Genomic DNA, 21,919 nt, shown 5'->3' on the forward strand with positions numbered 1-21,919 from the left:
CCGGCCTCCTATATGATTTCCGCACACTCCTTCGTGTGTTTCTGCCATCATTTGCTCGGCTTCGCTTTTACTAATACATCTTAAGAGAGGTTGCGAGAACCCTCGTCTATATAGGTCATCTCCGACCATCGTGTAGTATGTTGCTTTTCTTCGGAAGAGTTTGGGATTTTGTTCTTCTCTTGGGATGATTCCTGTTTTGATGTAATCATGAATTGGTGTTCTCCAATCTCTGACCTGTGTGATACTCAGTATGCGATTTAGTTCAAAGCTTGGTTTTTCGAGTGTTCGTTGTGTCAGTGTTGGTGTGTGTAATTGTGATCTTGTGGTGGTTAGCTTAGACAATATATCAGCTCGTGTATTTTGTTCTCTATTTATGTGTATGATTTCAAATTTATCAAATTTTGAAATAAGATCCTTTGTTATGAGCCAATACCTCTCTAGCAAAGGATCTTTTACCTGGAAGTTGCCTTTGATTTGTTGTACAATGAGTAATGAATCGCAGTATACTGTTAGTTGAGGTATTTGCAGGTCTTCGGCGAGCTTTAGTCTGGCTAGAAGAGCTTCGTATTCTGCCTGGTTGTTGCTTGCTGTAAAAGAGAATTGTAGTGATTGTTCGGCTATGACTTGTTCTCCTTCCTTAAGCGTTACACCCGCTCCGCTCCCATCCTTGTTTGCTGCTCCATCTACATACAGTTTCTAATTTTGCTCTGTGTGCTCGTCCTCGATTGTTAGCTCAGAGATGAAGTCGGCTAGTATTTGCAGTCTTGGAGTTTTCCTAGGTTGATATTGTATGTCATATTCAGAGAGTTCCACGGACCATTTTGTTAGACGTCCAGCAAGCTCGGGCTTCGTCAAAACTTGTCTTAGTGAATGGTTTGTTCTGACTATTATAATGTGGCTTTGGAAGTATTGCCTCAGTCTTCTTGCTGTTATAACTAGAGCTAATGCGAGTTGTTTTATCTTCGGGTATCTGGTTTCTAGCGGTTGTAGTATTTTGCTGACAAAGTACACCGGCTTTTGAATTTTCCCTGTTTCAGATACTAAAACCAAACTTATAGCATGGTTAGAAACTGACAAGTATAAAAATAATGGTTTACCGATTTCTGGTCTTTGGAGGATTGGTGGTGATGACAATATTTGTTTAAGTTCGGTGAATGATTGCTCGCAATCTTCTGTCCCGTTGAACTTTTTGCTTTTAGAGATTGTCTGGAAGAAGTGGTATGATCGGCTTGCAGCTGCGGGTAGGAATCGTGATAAGGCTGCCACTCTTCCCGCCAGTTGTTGTACCTCTTTTATTGTTCTCGGGCTGTTCATCCTAAGGATAGCCTCGCATTTTTCTGGGTTTGCTTCAATCCCTCGTGAGGTCAGCATGAATCCGAGGAACTTTCCTCCTTGAACCCCCAATGCACATTTTTCTGGGTTTAGCCTCATGTTATATGCTCGGATCTGTTGGAAGACTTCTTTCAGGTCCTCACAGTGTGATCCTTGCGCTGGGGTTTTTGCCACCATGTCGTCTACATAGATCTCCATATTTTGTCCTATTTGTTGTTGGAAAACTTTGTCCATTAGTCGCTGGTATGTTGCTCCTGCATTCTTAAGGCCAAATGGCAAAACTTTGTAACAAAAATTTCTGTGCTCTGTTATAAAAGCCGTTTTGTTTTGATCTTCTGGATGCATGAGGATCTGGTTATAACCAGAGTATGCATCCATGAAGCTTAGGCTTTTAAATTCAAAGGCGTTATCTACTAATTTATCAATGCAAGGTAGAGGATAAGCGTCCTTGGGACATGCCTTGTTTAAGTTGGTAAAGTCGACGCACATGCGCCATTTACCTGAGTTTTTCCTTACCATTACCACATTTGAGAGCCATGTGGTGAAGCAGAGTTCTTTGATGAAGCCAGCATTGAGGAGCTTCTTGGTCTCTTCAAGGGCTGCTTTCATCTTTTCAGTTCCGAGGTTCCTCTTTTTCTGGGTGACTGGCCTGCTTGTTTTGTCTATGGCGAGCTTGTGGCAGATTATATTTGGATCTATTCCTGGCATGTCGGCTGGTGTCCATGCGAACAAGTCGGCGTTGTCTTGGAGCAGTCTTACTAACTTTGATCGCTCCTCCCCTTCCAATGCTCGGCCGATATAGGTAAACTATTCGGCCTTTGTCGTCAGGGGAATCTTTTGGAGTTATTCTATTGGTTGAGGTCTTTCCTGGAAGTCCCCCATAGGATCCAATTCTACGAGGGTCAATACCTCGGATGTGGCATGAATTATTTTCGTCCCTTGGTCGGCCCTTGGTTGTATGCTGGTTTTCTTCAGGCTAGCATTGTAGCATTGCCGAGCTTGTTGTCGGTCTGAGCGTACTGTTGCTATTTTGTTGTTTTCTACCTGAAACTTAACACACAAGTGTAATGTACATACTACCGCTCTGAAATTACTCAGGGCGGGTCTTCTGAGAATAATGTTATAAGGACTAGGACAGTCAACTTTGAGGTACTGCACGTCAATGGTTTTTGCTAATGGGGGGTCATCCATTGTTGTTTTTAACCATATGTATCCTTTTATTGGGTCCCTTTCTCCAGAGAACCCAACCAGTGCTCCGGATGAAGGTTGCATGGCTTTTTCAGATAGTTGCATTTTTATGAAGGTTGAATAAAAAAGTACATCAGCACTACTACCTGGGTCAAAAAGGACCTTTCTTACCAATAACTCTCCTGTTTGGATGGAGATCACCACCGGGTCGTCGAGGCTCGGGCCCATTGAAGCTAGGTCGTCTTGACTAAAGGTTATCTCGGGCTCCGATGTGTTGTACTTTGTTATGGGTATTGTTCCTTCGATTGCCAACATTGCTCGGTAACTTCTTTTCCGAGCCGAGCTTGTTTCGCCTCCTCCTGCGTATCCTCCTGATATGCAGTTTATGATCATTCTTCTGGCTCTTTTTTGGTTTCCCTGCTCTTCCGACCTTCGACGTATTTGTCTAGGAGCCCTTGCCGAGCTAACTTTTCCAACAGGTCTTTGGCTATTACGCATTCGTCCGTTGTATATCCATACTTCTGGTGAAAAGCACAGTGCTTGTTTCTGTCTACAAATCGTTGATCTTGATAGCTTCCTGCTCTAGCTGGAGGTTTGACTATCTTTGCGTTGAGGATTTCCTTGATTATGTTTTCCCTTCTTGTATTGAACCTGGTGTAGGTATCGAATTTTGGTGTGAGCTTGAAAGGCATCTTTTGTTCTTTCTTGCTCGGCGGTTTGAATGTCCTCTCTTCCTCTTTTCTCGTCGGCTGTTTGTCCACTTTTTGGGCTTCTCGTAATTCCTCGATCTCCATCTGGCCTGCAGCCCTTTCTCGGAATTCCTCCAGCGACTTGGGTTTGGTAATTACAATTATTTCTCTGAATTTTCCAGGTCTGAGGCCAGTCTTAAGTGCGTGCAGGTGGACTTTGGGGTCCAAGTCTAGAATCTCCATGGTGGCCTCGACAAATCGGGTTAAATAATCTTTGAGGCTTTTGTGTTGCCCTTACTTAATTATCCCGAGGTAATCTGATCCGTGAACGTATATCCTTGAGGTGGCGAAGTAGTCTATAAAAAACCTTGCCAAATCTTCAAAGGATAAAATTGATCCTGCAGATAATTTAGAGAACCAAAGTAAAGCAGCACCATCAAGGTAAGTGGGAAAAGAATGACAAAGTATAGGTTCATTATTAGTGCCATTAAAGAACATCATAGATTGGAATTTTTTAATGTGAGCTCGGGGGTCACCAATCCCCTTATAAGGCTCCAGAGAGTTGGGCAACACAAAATTCTTCGGCATCTTGAAGTTTGTAATTTCCTCGGAGAAGGGGTGTCTAGAGTCAACTTTTCCTTTAGTGGGGTGATACTCAACGGGTCCGAGTTTTCCAGGGCCGAGCTCTTATAGCTACTTTCCTCGCGCTTTCCTATGTTATTCTGTGTGGAAAGCTCGACGAGCCTTCAAACTTCTGCCTGAAGCTCGGCCATCTGGGCAAGAAGCTCGTCTTGGTTGAGTTATTTGAACTCCATTCTCAGCCATGTCTGGAAGGTCGAAATCCCTGCGCAAAAGAAAAGAGAAAAAGGCAGTGTAGGAGTAACGGTGGGGATAGATTAATTCCGAGCTCGCCAAATGTTCCGTCCGTACGTAGCCGACGTATATCAACTCTTTTTGCTTGCAATGCTGCTCGGAGAGGAGAGTTATACGTCGGCTGAGGAGAAACACCGCATTGGGAGCACCTGCAAAAAGCACTCCGTCACTGAAGTAAGAAAGCAAGTTTATGAGAGAATAAGAGAAAATAACTTAGAGTGAGCTCTGTGACCTATCTACTCTGAGGTTGGATATGTGTTTATATATACGTCTTTGGTATATTCAATTATAGCGTATCTCGGGATTCTTCGTGTGTTCCGAAGTTATCTCAAATGGTTAACCTTCAAAATATCCGTTACGCTCCGAGCTTGTTCATAGCTCGTCCAGATTTGATGGACTTCTTGATATTCATTCCTGTTTTATTCCAAAGTGTTCACTTGTTGTGCTGGCTGAGGTATAGACGTTACATATCAATTATTATTATTATTATTATTATTATTATTATTAGAGTAAATGCCTTTTTCGATCCTTAACCATTTACTCGATGGACATTGCTTCCCCTAACGATTATAAAATCACAAATCAGTCCTCATCCACTTTCATATTTGCTCAATCCACCCCCTGAGACCGGTTGACAGCAGGTCAACATTGACATGTCAGGTAACTGCGTCTATGTGGCCTTGTCTTCTTTGTAATAGGAATAAATCGCCCCCTGAGCCTCTCAACCATCTTCCTCATCGGCTTCACCCACTCCCTCTCTGCCACCGCCTCCTCCCTCTCCCTCCAAAACTCTCTCTCTCTCCTCTTCTCTCTTTTCTCCATTGTCTCTCTCAACTCCAAAACCCTAACCTCCAATACTCCTAATTTGCCTCACCTCCTCTCCGGAATCATCATCGAAATCATCATCACCGCAATCACTATCAAAACCGTTAAGAAGTACAATGTTCATTGAATAAATAATTAAAGAACGAAAAAGATTTTTACTCTTATTATTATGATGATTATGATAGGACAATAATTTGAATGAATTGTTGTAAAGAATATGTGAATAATAATACCATTCAAATCATACAATGGAGCAAGTCTTCATATTATAATTTCATATATCAAACGCTCCTACATGGTTCCATTTTTTAATCAAACGCATGTCTCGAACTTTTATTTTACATTTGATTTTAGAAAAAAAAATCATAACATATTTTAGAACTTTAAAGAAAGTTAGGCAAATTACGTTCTTCTATACTATAACTTAGTAATGTTTAACTTGATCAACCTTTTTTATTGAAAAATGAGTAATGATCGAAAATCTTAATTTATTATCCTAATAATTAAATGAATAAAAATTTATATATATATATATATATATATTTTAAAATATAAAAAGAAAAAAAATTAAAAACACACACACTCTAAATATCTCTATAAAGATAATATATTTAACTTATCTGATCGCTTAATGATATTTAGACGAATTATGAGGTTAATATAAATCAAACAAATGAAAGGTTAACAATAAATTATATCAAAAACTTAAGGAAAGATCTTATTTTCCATAAAGATCGATGTTATATATATAGTTGGAAAACTAATTAAAGTTGTCCAATAATTTTTTTTCTAGGACAATTATAATATGGATTTTACTTATTCTTTCTCTCAATTACTGTTGTTGTACTTTTATAAGGTTAAAAATGATTGTTCTATTAAGTTGATATAAGGAAAAGAATTATTTTTATTTTTTGGTTTTTCATAGTATGTATCTCTTATTTTGATAAATTAAAAATTAATTTGTTACGAATTTGAGCTCTATTTAAGAGTTCGTCATTAGATGTAAGTTATTATATGCAAAAGACGAGATTCAAACCTCTAATATTTGTTTAAATAGATTAGTAAGTTAACTACTAGATTAACCTAAGTTAGTTAAAGAAAAAAATTCTAAACTATATATATTTACTGGTGAATTTGAGAATTGTATTATAGATAACGTTTCTTTCTCCAAAACAATTAAGAATATAAATGGTTTGTATTCTTATTTTTAGTATTTTTATTATCAAAATTTTGTAGAAAAAAAAAACTAAAACAGGAAGAATTTTTTTTATTATCTGTTTTTTTTTTAATTTATAAAATAAAACCATAGAAAATTAAAATACAAACTAAATGCACTTCAAATTATCCAAATAAAAGATAGTTTGAATTTTTTTTTTTTTCATATAACGATTTAAGTAGCAATTTAATTAATGCTAGTGTAGTATACATGCTTACACGGTTACACCACTACAAGAAAATGAAATATTTATAATAAAAATTTTGTATCAAATAAATTTTTAAATTATTGTAAATTATTATTTTTTATAACAAAAATTAGTTATTATTACAAAATAATAATATTTTGTAACAATATGATAATTTGTTACAAAATATTTTAATATTTTGTAATAATATAGTTTTTTGTTATAAATTATGTCGGTTTGTGTAACGAAATAATATTTTGTTGCAAAAATTTATAATATTTTGTAACAAAAGATTAAGTTGCTGTAAAAGTTCAAAATATTTTGTAACAAAATGTTCATTTGTTTTAAAATCTTCAATTATTTTATAACAAAAAATTAATTTATCACAAAATTTAATATTTTTTTAACAAATTATTTGTTTGTCACAAAATTTAAGAATTTTTTGTAACTAAAAAAGATTTTGTTTCAAAATGTTAAAACTTTTAGTGTTGAAAAAAATGTTTATATAATTTTTTGCATAGTAATTTTTTGTCTAAAATTTTAGTTTTTCTAAAATATTGTTTTTGTTAATTAAATATTTTTAAAAAAAATTAATGATTGGATTATTAATTTAGAAATATTGTAGAAATTATTTTTTTAATCTTTTAAAAAATTAATATATCTAATCCTTAAATAGGTCAATACTTTCCAATAATTAATACTTAAATATAATTACTAAAAGTAAAAAAATTAATACTTAATATAATTATTAAAAAAGATAGGTTAATACTTTCCAATAATTACTACTTTTATTTATTTGAAGATTTTTAATTTAAAAAAATTGTTTAATAAACATAATATAATTGGACTTAAAATTATATAAAGCTTTATTGATAAGGAATTTTGTATAACTTTTTCAAGGGTAATCATTGCATGTACTTAGAGTTTGAAATTTAAATAATTTGATAAATAAAAGTAAAAGAATTTAATCTAAAAAATTAGAATTTAGCGCTCAATATCGTGTATCAAAATAAATTAAATAAATCGTTTAAAATTTTATGTTTAAGTAATTATTTAAACTTATATGCACATTAATAAATAAAATTTTACAAGTTATTTGAATAATTATAAATTAATTGAATCAAATTTTTATTTATCAATTTACTCTTAATTTTTAAAATTTTTAAATCATTCTTAAAGCTTACTCTATTTTACCCTAATTTCATTGTCTCAATTCTAATTCTAACCCTAATTTCAAAAACTTAAAACTCACTAACACACATATTGCCTCATCTTCACTAAATACATATTTAGGTTTCATTATTTTGTTAAAAAAAATTTTTTTTAATAGAAATTTTTTTTTACTTTTTAACGTATTTGACAAATTTCTAGTAATAAAAATAAAAATACTAATAAAATAAAAAAATTTTTTTTTAAAAAACTGTAATTTATATTTTTTTTAAAAGATTTTTTTCTATAAAAAATATTTTTTATATAATAAATAAACAAAAAAATATTTTTATATTATTATATTCAAATATAATTAATAAATAAAAAAAATTTTTTATATAAAATATCCAAACATAAAATTATTTTTATTTAATTTTTTAAAAAAAAATAACTAAAAAAAAAGTTCACCCAAACGAACTCTAACTCAAACATGAAGAAAAAGGAAAAAGGGGGAGATAACAGAAGCAGCGAAGGAGATGAAAGAGCGGGAGAAGAAGAAGACGGCAGTAGTGAGCGAAATCACTGTCGTTGCGGCCGCCATCCCTGAATAGAGAGAACGACGAAGGGAGGAGAGAATAAGAACAAAGGGAAGAGACCGAGAGAGATCGTGCTCAGGCCACCGTGCCCTAACCCTCACCAGTGCCTTCCTTGTCGTCGCACCGCTAAAATCCCCTCCGTTGCGCCTCCTCATCGCATCTGTCTCGCCGTTTTGCCCCTTGTGGTTCGCGTCTGCCTCGCTGTTTCTGCTCTGATCCTTCGTCCCTACTGGTGCGTTCGTCTCTGCCATTCCCTACACCTTCTTCCGTGCTGATTTGTGGCTATTCAGTCACTAATTGTTGTGGTATAAAGACATTGTTCATATATAACTGTTTTTCTTTGAAATTATTGACGGGATGATTTTTTTTGTCTTAGTAGAAATCTAGATAGCACTATTATAGTTGATACTGATGACTATGTTTGTTCTGTTGTGTTGCGATTAGAAGATCAAGAAAGAGCAGAGTTCCTCAAGTTCGTCGGACGATAAGGCACCGGAAGTTGATAGCACACCCAACAGAGTTTCAGAGGATCTTGTCAAGTGTTTGTGTAGCATATTTTTGAGAGTTGGCACATTCAGTTGAGTGATCCTTATGGTATCTATTCAGATTCCAAAACAAGAAGAGATGTTGGTGCATACAATAATCTGTGTGAGATTAAAGGCTCCAATGTTGATCTCAACCGAACAACAAATGCAGTGTATCTGATCCACAGATTAAAGTAAGTTATATAAAGGGTTACTACTTACTAGCTCTTCTTGGTTGTTATGTTCTTCTAATATAATAAACTTGTTCAAGTTTCTACTTGGGAAGCTTGCTTCTGGTCTTACTCATCAAGAGAAGCTTGCATTTTATAATTCCTGCATGCTGAATGTAAGATATATAATTTGATATCATTAATATCTTAGCCTATGTAACATGTTGAGGACACACATTCATAGCATAGTAGAAGGCAATATATAAAACGTAAGCAGATTATGCATACAGTATAACAAGAAAACATAAGCACACACATTCATAGCATAGTAGAAGGCAATATATAAAACATCACACTATAATATACAATATGACACAAGAGTAGCTCAGTCATACAAGTAGAAAACTATGATATAGCATTCCTCAGTTACTCATATAATATCCCAGAGCCGGGCTTGTCCAAAAGGCCCCAAAGCTGGGCACCTAAGCTAGCTTAACTCTATGACATGCTTATTCCCTCTGAGCATACCAGCAAAAGTGAGAAAAATACTCTAAATACTCTAACTCCTCGTCTCAGGTCCAAAGTCCCTCGTAGAAAACCATTGGGCCGCTGCTGCCTCATCTGGATCATCACTTAGGGTGCGTCTGGATCAAAGTAAGGTGTACTAATAGGATGCTGAAAGGGTCTACCGCGTACTACATACCCAGAGGAGACTGACAGTTCACAGTTCCTCTTTCCTCGGTTAATTTAGGAGATTTTTTTATTTTTATAAATTAAATAAATATAATAATTACAAAAAATAAATAATTTTAAAAATATTTATTGAAATAAATATCTTTTTTTATCTCGTTTATACTGTAAACGAGATAATTTTGCATGTGTAACCGAGATAAGAGAGGTAACCGTATTAATAGTGGGCAGTTTAATGGTTTTTAAGTAAACGTGTTAATCCCTATCATTTAAAATTGTCAAAAATTGATCAAACATATTTATTTTAATATTTTCTACCAACCTTTTTATGTACTAATTGCATGGCAAAAGTTTAGATTATTGATATTATTAATATTTTTTATTATTTTCAATTTTTTTAAAAAAAATACACATATCTCGTTTACACTATAAACGAGATAAACACGTGTCGCATATCCCTCTCTTATCTCGTTAGATATTTATTTCGGTAAATATTTTTAAAATTATTTATTTTAGTAATTATTACGTTTATTTAATTTATAAAAATAAAAAATCCGTTAATTTAGGTTATAGGGAATTGCAATGTTATAATTTTTTTTTTATTTCTCACATTATTCTCCAACCTAACATATCAAAAATTAATCTATCACAGTGTTGAGCTTTATTTAAAAAATTGTGTTGGCCAATAGATTACTGTATGCATAAAGTGAAAATTTCCGACACTTGTTTAAGCGAGCCAGTGAGCTAATCACTATACTAACCTAATTTAGTTATTGGGATGTTATAATTTTTTTTTGGTGATTATTGGGATGTTATAATTTTTTTTTGGTGATTATTGGGATGTTATAATTATTAATGATGATTAGTGTGTTGGGCTTTTTTTTGTATAATATTGGATGGGGTGGGTTATGAAGTATTGGTATTCTTTTATGGGAAGTGAATACTTGATTTTGGATTTGGGTTTGTATATGGAAAAAATATAAACCAAATTTATATATAACACTAATCATAAAATTTAATTTAATTATTCTTTTAGTATGTAGGTCTAAAGTTCAAATCATGATTTGAGATCTAAAAAAAGTATGTTGGAATTATAATTTAATTTAATTTTAATTGATAAATATACAAGTTCTTTTTTGTATCATCAGTGATGTCTTTTTCCTCATGAATATAATTAGTTGTATTATAGTGGTAATTGTGTATGATAATATGGTAAAACTGTAAGTTTGTTTTAAAAAATTATAGTTTAGAGATCATATAGTAATTACGTGAACATCCAGAGAAAGAAAATGTGACGGGTGTGAGTTATTAATTATTATTATTATTATTATTATTATTATTATTATTATTATTAGAGTTCCTTTTCTCTACTTGGCAGTTGGCAATGGCTTCCGAGTTTGCAAGCATGTTGTGTGGTGTTTCCTCCTCGGAATGACGGTGGCAGATGCTATCACAATACTCAAGTCCTTTGTTCCCATGCCCATGAACTTCAATAACCTTTCTTCTCTCTCTCTTCCTCTACAACAAAGAAGAGCCTTCAATTCATATTCCCAGGTCAAATATACCAGCATTCACAATTTCTTCTTCTTGTTTTTTCTTGTTTTGAATATGGTAGAAATATTTTTGAATATACTGAATGGGTTGTTAGATAGGATGCCGTGTTTGAATTTGTAGCTACACTGTTAGTGATGCGTGCCACATGTTTGATCAAAGTTCTTAGTGAGTGCTAGAAAATATGCTGCTTTTCTATTTTATTTTATTTTATTTTATTTGTTCATATGTATATATAAAATTAGTAATTAAATAGATTTGAATTATTGTGAGCTTATTGGTTATATATATATAAGAAAATGTAGGTCTTTGATCTCTGGACTCTCTTTCATTTCATGCTCTGGCTCTGTCACCTACATGTGTTCTTTTGTATGAGAAAAAAGAAATGTGTTTTCAAGAAATGAAAAAATAAAACGATTATTTAGAATTGAGTAGAGAGAATGGAAACAGAACATGTTTCCACAAACAATCATACCCTTAGATTGTCCCTTTTCTTCATTTTCATTTTTTTAACACCACACATAGTTTATTTTGGAGAAGATCAATCTTTTCCACTTATAATATTGATATCCTAGAGATGCAATCAAACATCACATGAACATTAACTTGCATATTAGACAGTGTTTTAGTAACTGAAATGTAATGTTTTCCCATCATTTGGTTATTTAGACCCAACTTACATCCTTATGTTTGAATGTTATCTTATTTTGAAGCAAATGACTCCATGTGGCACTCTATAATTTAGTTGATGAAGAAATTATTAAAATGTCATGTTAAAATTTTTGAATCCTTATAGTGGTAGTTAGTTTAGTTTTGTGCATTCTTTTATTATTGAAGAATTTGGAAAATGTTCTTGAAGCTCTATTATTTTTGTTTTCAGGATTTTGTAAGTTCAATGATTTCTGAATGAAAGCTCATCCGTACATGAAGAGTGATATCGAAGTGTTGGATAAGCTTTGTTTACTTAATATACGTTCAAGATGTGGGTCTAAAAATTTAATATAACCATGAACTTTTGTTGCTCATCCTCCAACTGAATGCTTACAAGTTTTTGAAACGAGTAGCAACAAAGAGACTATCCCTCTAACTTGTTTGATTTTGATAAAAATATGGCATCAACTTTGATCTCTCGTGCTTCACGTAGGTTTCTCAAATATTCTTTCCCTTCTTCAGGCCTCTCAATACAATATCCTTCCCCTTCCGTCTTCAATCCTTTAATCTCCACTGAACCATCTATAAGCATAAACCGCAACTTCTATCCTTCGCTCGGTCCATTTGGGCAATACCACCATCAGGATTCTGAATTTGAATCTTTTAAAACTGTTCGATCTCTCTCAAATTTTCAGTTTGTTCAGCACATCTCTACATCACCTTCGAGTTTAAAAGAGGGATCTGAGGGAAATAAGAATCAAAGTGGTAATGTGGTTAAAGCAAATATCTCTTGGATTGATTTATACTTGCCTAAGCAGGTTCAGCCCTATGCACAGCTTGCTCGCCTAGATAAGCCCATTGGGACATGGTTGCTTCTATGGCCTTGTATGTGGTAAGTCTTCTATTTACTTGGCTTATGGGTATATGCCTTGTTGTCGACAAGCAAGGACAGTTCAGTAATTTTATAATATGAATTTGATTGTTAATTGGAAATATATATGTTACACTCTTTGAAATAGTAATGAATGAAGAAATTTTAAAAGAAATGATCATTCTATTGATTTGTAATTTTATTCGTACAACTTAATTTGTGGTAACCTGGTTGCTGAGTCTAAATTAGTATTCTTTATCTTCTTATTTAAGTCCACAAGATTAGATAAGTTAAAGTTATTTGTTTATCGTTAGTACTATAAGTAGTTAAGCACCATCCATACCATACATATCCACAACAAAAACCTTGCCTTTGTTGTGCTTTATTTCTATCCTAAAACCAGTCCAAGCTGCGCCCCTTGAATCTTTCGTACTGCATCTGCATACATACGTATGGATGTACCCAAGGGTTGTGTTATGCAGTCAACTACGAATCTTTATAGCATGGATTGTAGAACTTTATGTATATCTTCTCACATAATACATGTTATTTTGTTTTACCTTTTCTTAGTATTTTCTGCAAAGTGCTTCCCATACAACTTTAACAAAGCCTACTATTCATGTTGACAGAAAATAATATGAATTGAAAATATAGGTTTTTTGTGGTCCAGCGAGAGGTGTTGCCTTTTCTATATTACATTATGCTTTGAAGTTGTTTCTCTCTCTTTTCTGCACTCCACTTTCTAAATTCATTCTTCTTCTATTTATTTATTTATTTACTAACTCATTTATTTACGTTTCTAATTATCAATGCCTTAGGTCAATTACGTTGGCTGCAACTCCAGGACAGCTTCCTGATTTTAAAATGTTGGCATTGTTTGGATGTGGGGCTTTGCTTTTGAGGGGTGCTGGGTGTACTATTAATGACCTCCTTGATCGCGACATTGATACAAAAGTAAATAGAAAGCTTTTATCTTTTGTATTTTTATGTAGTGAGAGATACTGAAATTGTTATTTCATGTTGTAAATTATTTTTTTACAAGTGCATGTTATTAGCATAGTGTGAATGTTTAACTTATATATTTGAATTAAGTTAAAAAAATAATCTGAAAGCTAAGTCATGCCAAGTCTAGTGCTTTGGTATTTCACATGGCCTGTAAGTTCATGTAATTTGCATTTGAAGGTTTTTTTTTTTTTTTACTTTTTCTGGTTCGTTTTCACTGTCCCTACCCTGTTTCAAATATGATTCAAAATATAAATCTATCAATTTACTTGCATGCAACATCCCTTCGATTTTATTGCTATGGCATCACATTTCTGATTTTGTTTTAATATGAGTATCGAACATGTGATCTTATTTGATGTCATACCTACCTTGGCCATTTTACAGAACTCATTGAGCATTTTTTATTTTTTTGGGTTCAACATAGCTGATATTAGATTTGATATTATGAATGATACTATACATAATTGTATGATGCAGGTAGAACGTACAAAGTCAAGACCTGTGGCAAGTGGTCTTTTAACGCCATTTCAGGGACTTTGTTTTCTTGGTTTTCAGTTAACTTTGGGTCTTGGGATTCTTCTGCAATTGAATAATTATAGGTTAGTGTTAACTTTGAATAGCCAAGTCTGTAATCATTATTACATCTACATGACTACATCAAGTATGAAAATTTGAGTATTGCCAAAATATTGAATGTTTGTGGTTTGTGATCTTTTTGCAGCCGTGTTCTGGGTGCCTCATCCTTGTTGCTTGTCTTCTCTTATCCCCTTATGAAGAGGTTTACATTTTGGGTATTGAATTTCCTCAATTTTAGTCTCTTCTGACAGATTTTATTCTTATCTTTGACATACAATCTCATTATGCTTTATATGGCACTCGTAAATTTTTTGTTAGCCTCAAGCCTATCTCGGGTTGACCTTTAATTGGGGCGCTTTGTTAGGATGGGCAGCAATTAGAGGAAGTCTAGATCCAACAATAGTGCTGCCACTTTATGCCTCTGGAGTTTTTTGGACACTTGTTTATGATACAATCTATGCTCACCAGGTGAAAACAACATTACTTCCTGAAGATTTTTTTCCTGTGTCTTGCTGTTTAATTGCTGCATGATATATCCCGGTGTGGGGTGATTATCTTGACTCCAATAGTTCAGTGTGTTATGAAACAAACCATAAAATGATAGAGTACTTGCTACCCTCCAATACAAATTATATGATTAAAGCATTGTAATCAAAGTTCTTGGTCTCTGCGTATATTTATAACCTTGCATTCAGGATAAAGAAGATGACCTAAAAGTGGGAGTTAAGTCAACGGCTTTGCGCTTTGGTGATTTTACAAAGGAGTGGATTACTGGGTTTGGGATTGCATGCCTTGGTGGTCTTGCTCTCAGTGGCTATAATGCTGAAATAGGTATGTCTTATTAGTTATGACCCACTTTATGTTCTCTCTGTTTCGAGTTTTTAGGACTATATTTGGATTCCAATGGTTGTTTTCCTGTTCAACCTTCTGATTCATATTTGTGGACCAGGATGGCCATATTATGCATTTCTGGCAGCTGCATCTGGACAACTAGGCTGGCAAATATGGATAGTTGACCTCTCATCACGTGCTGATTGCAATAGCAAGTATGTTTTGGAAGTTTTTATTTAAAGTTCACCCAGAAAAGGGATTGTTGCATAAATCCATGCATTAAATTTCATTTTCATTTTCCAAAGACTAGTAATTCATATGGCTTTACTGCAAGCACTTGATGATATATTTATATGCCCTCAGACCTCAGCAGATAGAAATCCCCCAAAATTCAGTGATTATTTAATTTCTCTATTGGTTACTCTTTCAATGTTATATTGATGGTTTCAGAAACTTATGATGCATCCTCCTGTTCATTAGTTTACCGTAAAACGTTTAGTTCTACACTTCTAACCTCTCAATGTTGAACTTAATGAACTGACTTTTGTACCTTTTGTTCGCATCCAGATTTAATTCAAACAAGTGGTTTGGAGCTATCATATTTGGTGGAATCCTAGCTGGAAAACTTGTATCATAGGGGTAATTTGTTTGCTTGAATAGTTATTTTTTTGTCTTGTAATAATTTATCAAGTTTGCATGTATTATACCAATTGTCATGAGTCATCAGTCATCGCCTTAGGATATTGTATGATTTTACTTCCTTACCACATATAACAATTTTTGCCTACAAGAAAAAGTTAAATGTTCGTGTTATTATTTCTTTTGAACCAAGTGTTGTGATTCTGAAAAACTATCTGCAAGTGTGCCCAAGGAATGGAGCAGCTTTCCTCCAATACACTATCATCATTACTTTTCAACAAATCCAATTTTATCGAAATGATGTTGGGAGTTTTTTTTTTTTTTTTTGGCTGAATGTTGGGAAATGGTTGAATTGGAATAGCTCACACTTATATTGAACTCGAAGGGAAATGCTTAATGACAGTTGATCAATGGTTAACTAGTTGAGCTACTTGATTACCTTATCATTACAAGGTAGATAACTTCTACTTATGATTATTACGTTAGCAGGGCATTTTTCATGAAGGAAAAATTACTCATCGAAAAACCAAGAATTCAACTGATGAGAGATAAGGTTGAATGTCATTAGAAGGTACATGGTTTCTTGGTACTCATGTTGCAATTTTAGTAGTCTGAAATCTTAAACCAATGGTGTGCCAATCTAAGGAGTAAATCTATGATCCTAAAATCAGATCATTCTAAGCATCTTGCATTTTTAATTTGGTGGATTATGAAGCTTCCTCTTGGTGATTTATCTGTGTAGGACACTAGTTTAGCAGCTGAAATCATACTTAGGATATATTTGTAAAACTGGAGTAAAAATTTTCATGGATGAATTTGATATGTGAAATTGCACATGGAGTTCATCCTTGAAAATTCCACTCCATTTTTACTTACAACTAAACATACTCTTCAGGTGTGTTTGTCTGTTGAGAGAAAGGAAGGGAAGAGAATGGTTTGAAGGATAGAATGGAGTTATATCAAGTTCCTCTATCCTCTCATTCTCTTCAAAATCTCAACGCACAAACGCACTATTAGTGAGAAGAAGGAGGAGGAACAGAAAATGTTAGGACATTCAAGTTCAACTGCCAAGACTAATTATCAAAGGCAGAGAAAAATTTGGGACCAACTTATTTACACTTTGTGATCACCTGAACTGAAAGGTTAGAGCACATGACGCTGTAAAAGGCTCAACTATGCAGAAGAAGAATATCTATGAGACAGAATATTTCCTACTTCTTTTTCCCTCTGAAGCCCTAGACTTCCTACTTGATTTTTGGCACTTTCTGCCACCTTGACTGCTGAAAATCCCAATTCTCCCTATCCCTTTGGAGAGGGAGGTCAAGAATGTTCTTCCATTTCCTGCTTTATCAATCATGCCTTGTTTCATGAACATCTGCTCTTTCTCTAACTCACTTAGCCTCACCCTCATCCTTGAAATCTCAAGCTTCAGCTCCCGGTTCTCTCTTCGCAGAGAAGCGTAGTTATCTCTTGGGGACATAGCAGCACTTGGAATGCCACTGCTTATTCTCTGTGACAATAGACCATCTCCTGAACTCCCTGACACTGCATTCTTCAACCGTAGTTGCTCGCAGTACAGGACTTGCACCACCATCTGCAGTGGAAGTCTATCATTCTGTGCAGCATGGTTGCATGCTTCTTGAGACAGTTTCTGACAATCTATAAACTTGCAAATCTTCTTGCATTCTTGTTCTGTTAGAGCTGGATGAGCCTGAACAAGGAGGAAAACGTAATATTATCCAAGTGCAAACGAAAAAAAAATATATAACAAATATAACCAATGCTGCATGGTTGATCGGTTGAGAATGAAATTTAAACTATGTTGTATAAAATTTTGCAAAGGTATAATAGGGTAGGGATACATATATCTGCTATATATAATGGGAATATATAAAAGTTTCGGTTTAAAATCACCTTCTTTATATGTATACACAAAAGTAGATTTTATAAATTTTAGGATTTGAACCTAAGACTTCTTAGATATAATGTAAGGTATTTATCATCTTGTAATTACAAATTCATTATTTAGATACATATTTAATAGACAAAAGAGTGAACTAATAGACACGGTTAATTCCTATTAATATACTAGTGGTATATTCTTTTAAGATTATAAATAAAAGAAAATTGTAATGTAAACGAAAATTGTAATATTTGAGTGCAAATGTCTAAAGAGAGAGAAGATATGAAAGAAGACCATTTATGAGTCCAAAACAAATGTACCTTGAGATAAATATCCACAGCTCTATAAAGTCCATCATCAATTACACGAGCATACTCAGGTAGTATCTCAATCAAACCAACAAATTTCTGCATGCTTAAGTAAGGATCGGTTGCAATTTCTGCAAGATAAGCATCAATAAGCTGCCCTACTTTTAGCAGAGAACCATGGCTACTAGTTGAGCCGAAACCATCGGAATCATATCCATAATCATCAGCTTCTTCCTCCTCAATCCGCTGCAAGAAATTCTCCAGCAACCTGTGAACTGTATCAACATCAAACAAGGAGTCTCCACTCTGCAGAGACGGTATGAGAAGGTCATCGAGCGAAACCGTTTCCAACCTCAATGAGATCCTCCTTTCAAGTTCAAGCCTACATGGAATTGCTGCACCCAAAATGATAGCCATCTTCAACATTCCAAACATAAATGTCAGTGGAATTGAAGAGTTTTTATCTGCTGGCATGAGACTCACAAGAGTTTCCACAATAGTCCTCTGGTCCAATTCCATTGTTGTTGGACTCGAATTCGCCCTGGAAGGATTCAAGAACTGGCTTTTACCAATACCCTTGAGTGATGATTGAGCATAATGCATAAGTGAAGCCATGATGCTCTCTGATCTAACTCCCATTCTCCCCATGGCGCATATAACTCGTTGGAAGAAATCGATGCCCAAGACCGATAGATCCTCGACCCACCATGCAATGACACAATCCTCCTTTAGCTCTCTGGACTCGCCGTCGCACTCTAGCCGAGATAAACCAGAAGCTAGCTGCTCCTTGCATGCATTCATTGCTATGGATTTCCACACACCTTCTTGGAATTTCAATCTGCTCCACTAGTGGTGGTAACATCTCACAGGTGGATAAAACTTCCACTGATTTCTGAAGATCTTGAAAAACAATGTCTTTCAGATAAGATTCTGTTCTTGAGATGAGGTTTTGGTCTTTGTATTCCTCTGTCATTTCAAGGTACTCAGCAGCGCAGCGTAGCCTCGTAACATTGAATGTAGTGATCTCAAAATTCATGCCATAGCAAAACTTCATGGCTAGTTCAAATGTTTGGTGTCCCCCTGGGAAATTGAGGAGTTCCAAGCTCGAAACGGTTGAAACCTTGGCATCAGCAACCATTTTTCGGATCTTGCCACTTAGAGTCATCAAGGGAAACTTCATGAATCAAGACAAAGTAACAGGTTAATTTTAGTTTCAATTGTGACTTCAACGAGAACATGCTTATGAATTTTCTCAGGAAAAAAAAATCTGATTTTACCTTGTGCAGCAAAAATGATTCTCCATCAACTACAATTGTAATGTCACCGGCAACGTCGGCAAAAATTCTGCAATTAAAAAGAACAATATGACAATTACTTTCAATCTGTCACAAAATCTTATTAAGGGAACATGATCTCAAAAATCTTGTACATCTTTTGATTCCTTCTATCCTAACAAACTATCAAGCACAGTTCTTTGAAATCATCAAGCATGCAATTTTACTAGAATTATTTTCATGAGAATGTAGATCCTTCTTAAACTCATGTTGGATATTTAGTTCTCACTTCAAGGTTAATATAAATAATATGCATAGTCTAGACACCATTTTTGTTTAGAAGAAGTACCTTGTAGTGAATGAGTTGCAGAACTTAGGAGTAGTGGCTGGAGAGCGTTTAGAAGAGAGTGATGAATTCTCAGAAACCATTTTTGTTTTTTAAGTTCTCTTTTCCTTTTTCTAATTTTCTTCCTCCTCCTTCTACTACCTCAGTTGTGAAAATGTTTCAGAAATAGCAACACAAAAAGAAAAAGCTTTGTTGAGAGTGAAATTAAACTAAGGAATAATGTGTACGGCTAAGATTGTTTTGTTGAGGAATATTTTGGAACTATAACGCTCTCTCCCAACAAAAAAGAAAGAGTGCTCTTCTCTCACTTTTTGTTTTTTGTGTGGGAGGGAGAAGGGTGTATTTCCCAATGATGTGAGAAGAGAAGTGTTTAACTTCAATATGGGAGCTACAAATCGGAGGCACCGAGTTCTTTTATTTTTTTTCCAAACAATCACAAATCGGACGGTCCGATTTGTGATTTCGAAAACAAAAAATTTTTTAATGTTGAAATTGGACCGTCCGATTTCTATTTTAAAAAATAAAAAAAAATAAAAAATACAAAACGGACCATGCGATTTGTAGTTTTTTTTTTTTATCAAACAAATCGGACCCTCCGATTTGTAGTTTACTTTTTTCTTCAAACAAATCGGACCGTCCGATTTGATTAAAACACCATATATAAAAAAACACCTAATATTCCCATAACAATGTATTACACATATATTTATACAATATAAAAAAAAATTAGCCCTCTTCTCTCACACTCACACAGTTACACCAAATATAGCATTCAATTATTATTCACAACACATTTCAACAAATTGCCATGACATGACAGGAAGGAACACATAATGATGCTTTTCTTTCTCTCTTTTCGTTTTCATCAAAACATGAGATGTTTGGTGTAGTCAGCCTATGGTCTTATTCTCAGACCCATCTTTTGCTTTTTGGCTGCTTTTGTTTCCCACTTTTGCATTATATTACTATCATCGTTCAACATTATTTTATCGATTTTGTTAGGTAAACAATAACTTCCATAAACAATGTGAACAATGGATTTAAAATTGATCCAATAAAGTAAAAAACACACTACACCTCTATGGAAATCACAAAAATCACAAGTGAAGAAGAGAGGTTACCGTAGCATTGTTCACTAAACTTATTGTCTATTTATACTTTTTCTTATTTTATTTCATACCAGCTAATATTAATGGGTTTCAAAAAAAATTGTTATTAGAAATAAAAAAACAAAATAATAAAATATTATAAAATTTAAATCTTAAATTCTAATCTAACTTTAAATGTTAATAGTATAACACTCTTTAAGGATGAGTCTTATATAATACCATATTATATACTATATACATAGTATATACACATTCATATTTACACGTTACATCATCTAAGAAAAATATATACCATGACTAAATAAAATATAAATTATATAATTATATAAACACATAAAAAACTCATAATGTAATCAAGTATTAGTGTTGGTATTGGACATAAGACTTTACACTTAAAAAGAGACTGAGTGATATGCCAAGATTTTGGCAACAGGGGAGTGCCTCTCCTTGTGTGTGTGTGTGAATATGCTTTCTTGGTATTCGGCTTTTTGAAATGGGCAAAGACAAATAAACGGTGGATTTATGGCATTTAACTATGCCAATTACTCAATCACAGTTACACGCATTATTATAGCATAAAATGTGTCCCTTCAAAAATCAAATTTACAGCCTTGCTTCTTTCCCTGTTATTTGCAGCTTTGAATGTTCTCTTTTGGGAATATGCATATAATACTGTTAATTATTGGAGACATTTGTACAAAGCGGTTACGATGGAATTCAAAGTTCATACATATGACAATTATTGGGCTGATACCGTTCTTTGTGTCAACTTTATGCTTGAGACCATTTTAAACGCATTAGTCTAGTTTAAAAAGGTTTAATATCTACAAAACACTTGTTATAATTTTAAGAAAAATACATTTTCAAGTTTTTAATATTGAATTTAATTTTGAAGTATTATTAGTGTAAATAAATTTTAAATTTGCATCCAATTATATATAGTTATGCCAATAAAATTAAGTCTTTTTTATATTGATATTGCGTGAATTATATATATGATTAGATGATTTTTCTGTAGTATGATTAGATTTTTATTTAAAGAATTGCAAATATTTTTTATTATTTTAACCTAATAATTAAAAATATATTTTTTTAGGGTATTTTCTAACTTAGCACGTTAAAGATTAATTTTCACAACTTCAAATTCTATATAATCACTTTAAAAAGAATAAACAGTCATTTTTAACCATGAAAGATTCTGACGCTCACAAAAATAACTATGAAAAATTAAAATTAAGAAGGTCTTCAATGATGTGAAGGAGGAGGTTGGAGGGGACGGTGAGGAAGGAAAGGAAGCGGTGGTGGTGTTAGAATTGGTGATAATCGAAGGGGAAGGGAGGTGAGGGGGATGATGGTGGTGGAGTAGGGTTGTGACGATGGAGAAGAATGGAGGGTAGAAGCAGAGGCAGAGGGAGC

General features: G+C 33.8%; 2 protein-coding genes across 7 annotated transcripts; one reads left to right on the plus strand and one right to left on the minus strand.

The window, feature by feature from the left end:
- Positions 1 to 7,948: 7,948 nt before the first annotated feature.
- On the plus strand, positions 7,949 to 16,641 carry LOC130974324 (4-hydroxybenzoate polyprenyltransferase, mitochondrial-like). 6 transcript variants are annotated; one of them, XM_057899154.1, is made up of 12 exons: positions 7,949 to 8,287; positions 8,500 to 8,773; positions 10,818 to 10,993; positions 11,871 to 12,533; positions 13,331 to 13,466; positions 13,995 to 14,116; positions 14,239 to 14,308; positions 14,412 to 14,561; positions 14,789 to 14,924; positions 15,043 to 15,139; positions 15,492 to 15,563; positions 16,053 to 16,641. In XM_057899154.1, the coding sequence occupies exons 4-11, from the start codon at positions 12,100 to 12,102 to the stop codon at positions 15,559 to 15,561; spliced, it is 1,215 nt and encodes a 404-aa protein (XP_057755137.1). In that variant the 5' UTR covers positions 7,949 to 8,287; positions 8,500 to 8,773; positions 10,818 to 10,993; positions 11,871 to 12,099; the 3' UTR covers positions 15,562 to 15,563; positions 16,053 to 16,641. The 6 variants fall into 6 exon arrangements, with proteins under 6 accessions (XP_057755137.1, XP_057755139.1, XP_057755136.1 ...); XM_057899156.1 differs by lacking the exon at positions 16,053 to 16,641 and adding an exon at positions 9,326 to 9,403 and having other exon boundaries at positions 15,492 to 15,737; XM_057899153.1 differs by lacking the exon at positions 16,053 to 16,641 and having other exon boundaries at positions 7,949 to 8,360; positions 15,492 to 15,737.
- Positions 16,608 to 18,979, minus strand: LOC130974323 (BTB/POZ domain-containing protein At3g08570-like). Its single transcript, XM_057899148.1, is given in 3 exon segments — positions 16,608 to 17,274; positions 17,787 to 18,584; positions 18,586 to 18,979. Coding segments are annotated over 3 exon segments (1,686 nt in total). The 5' UTR covers positions 18,955 to 18,979; the 3' UTR covers positions 16,608 to 16,755.
- Between the last annotated feature and the right edge of the window lie 2,940 nt (positions 18,980 to 21,919).

Source organism: Arachis stenosperma, chromosome 4 (genome assembly GCF_014773155.1).
Source record: "Arachis stenosperma cultivar V10309 chromosome 4, arast.V10309.gnm1.PFL2, whole genome shotgun sequence".
Lineage (NCBI taxonomy): Eukaryota > Viridiplantae > Streptophyta > Magnoliopsida > Fabales > Fabaceae > Arachis > Arachis stenosperma.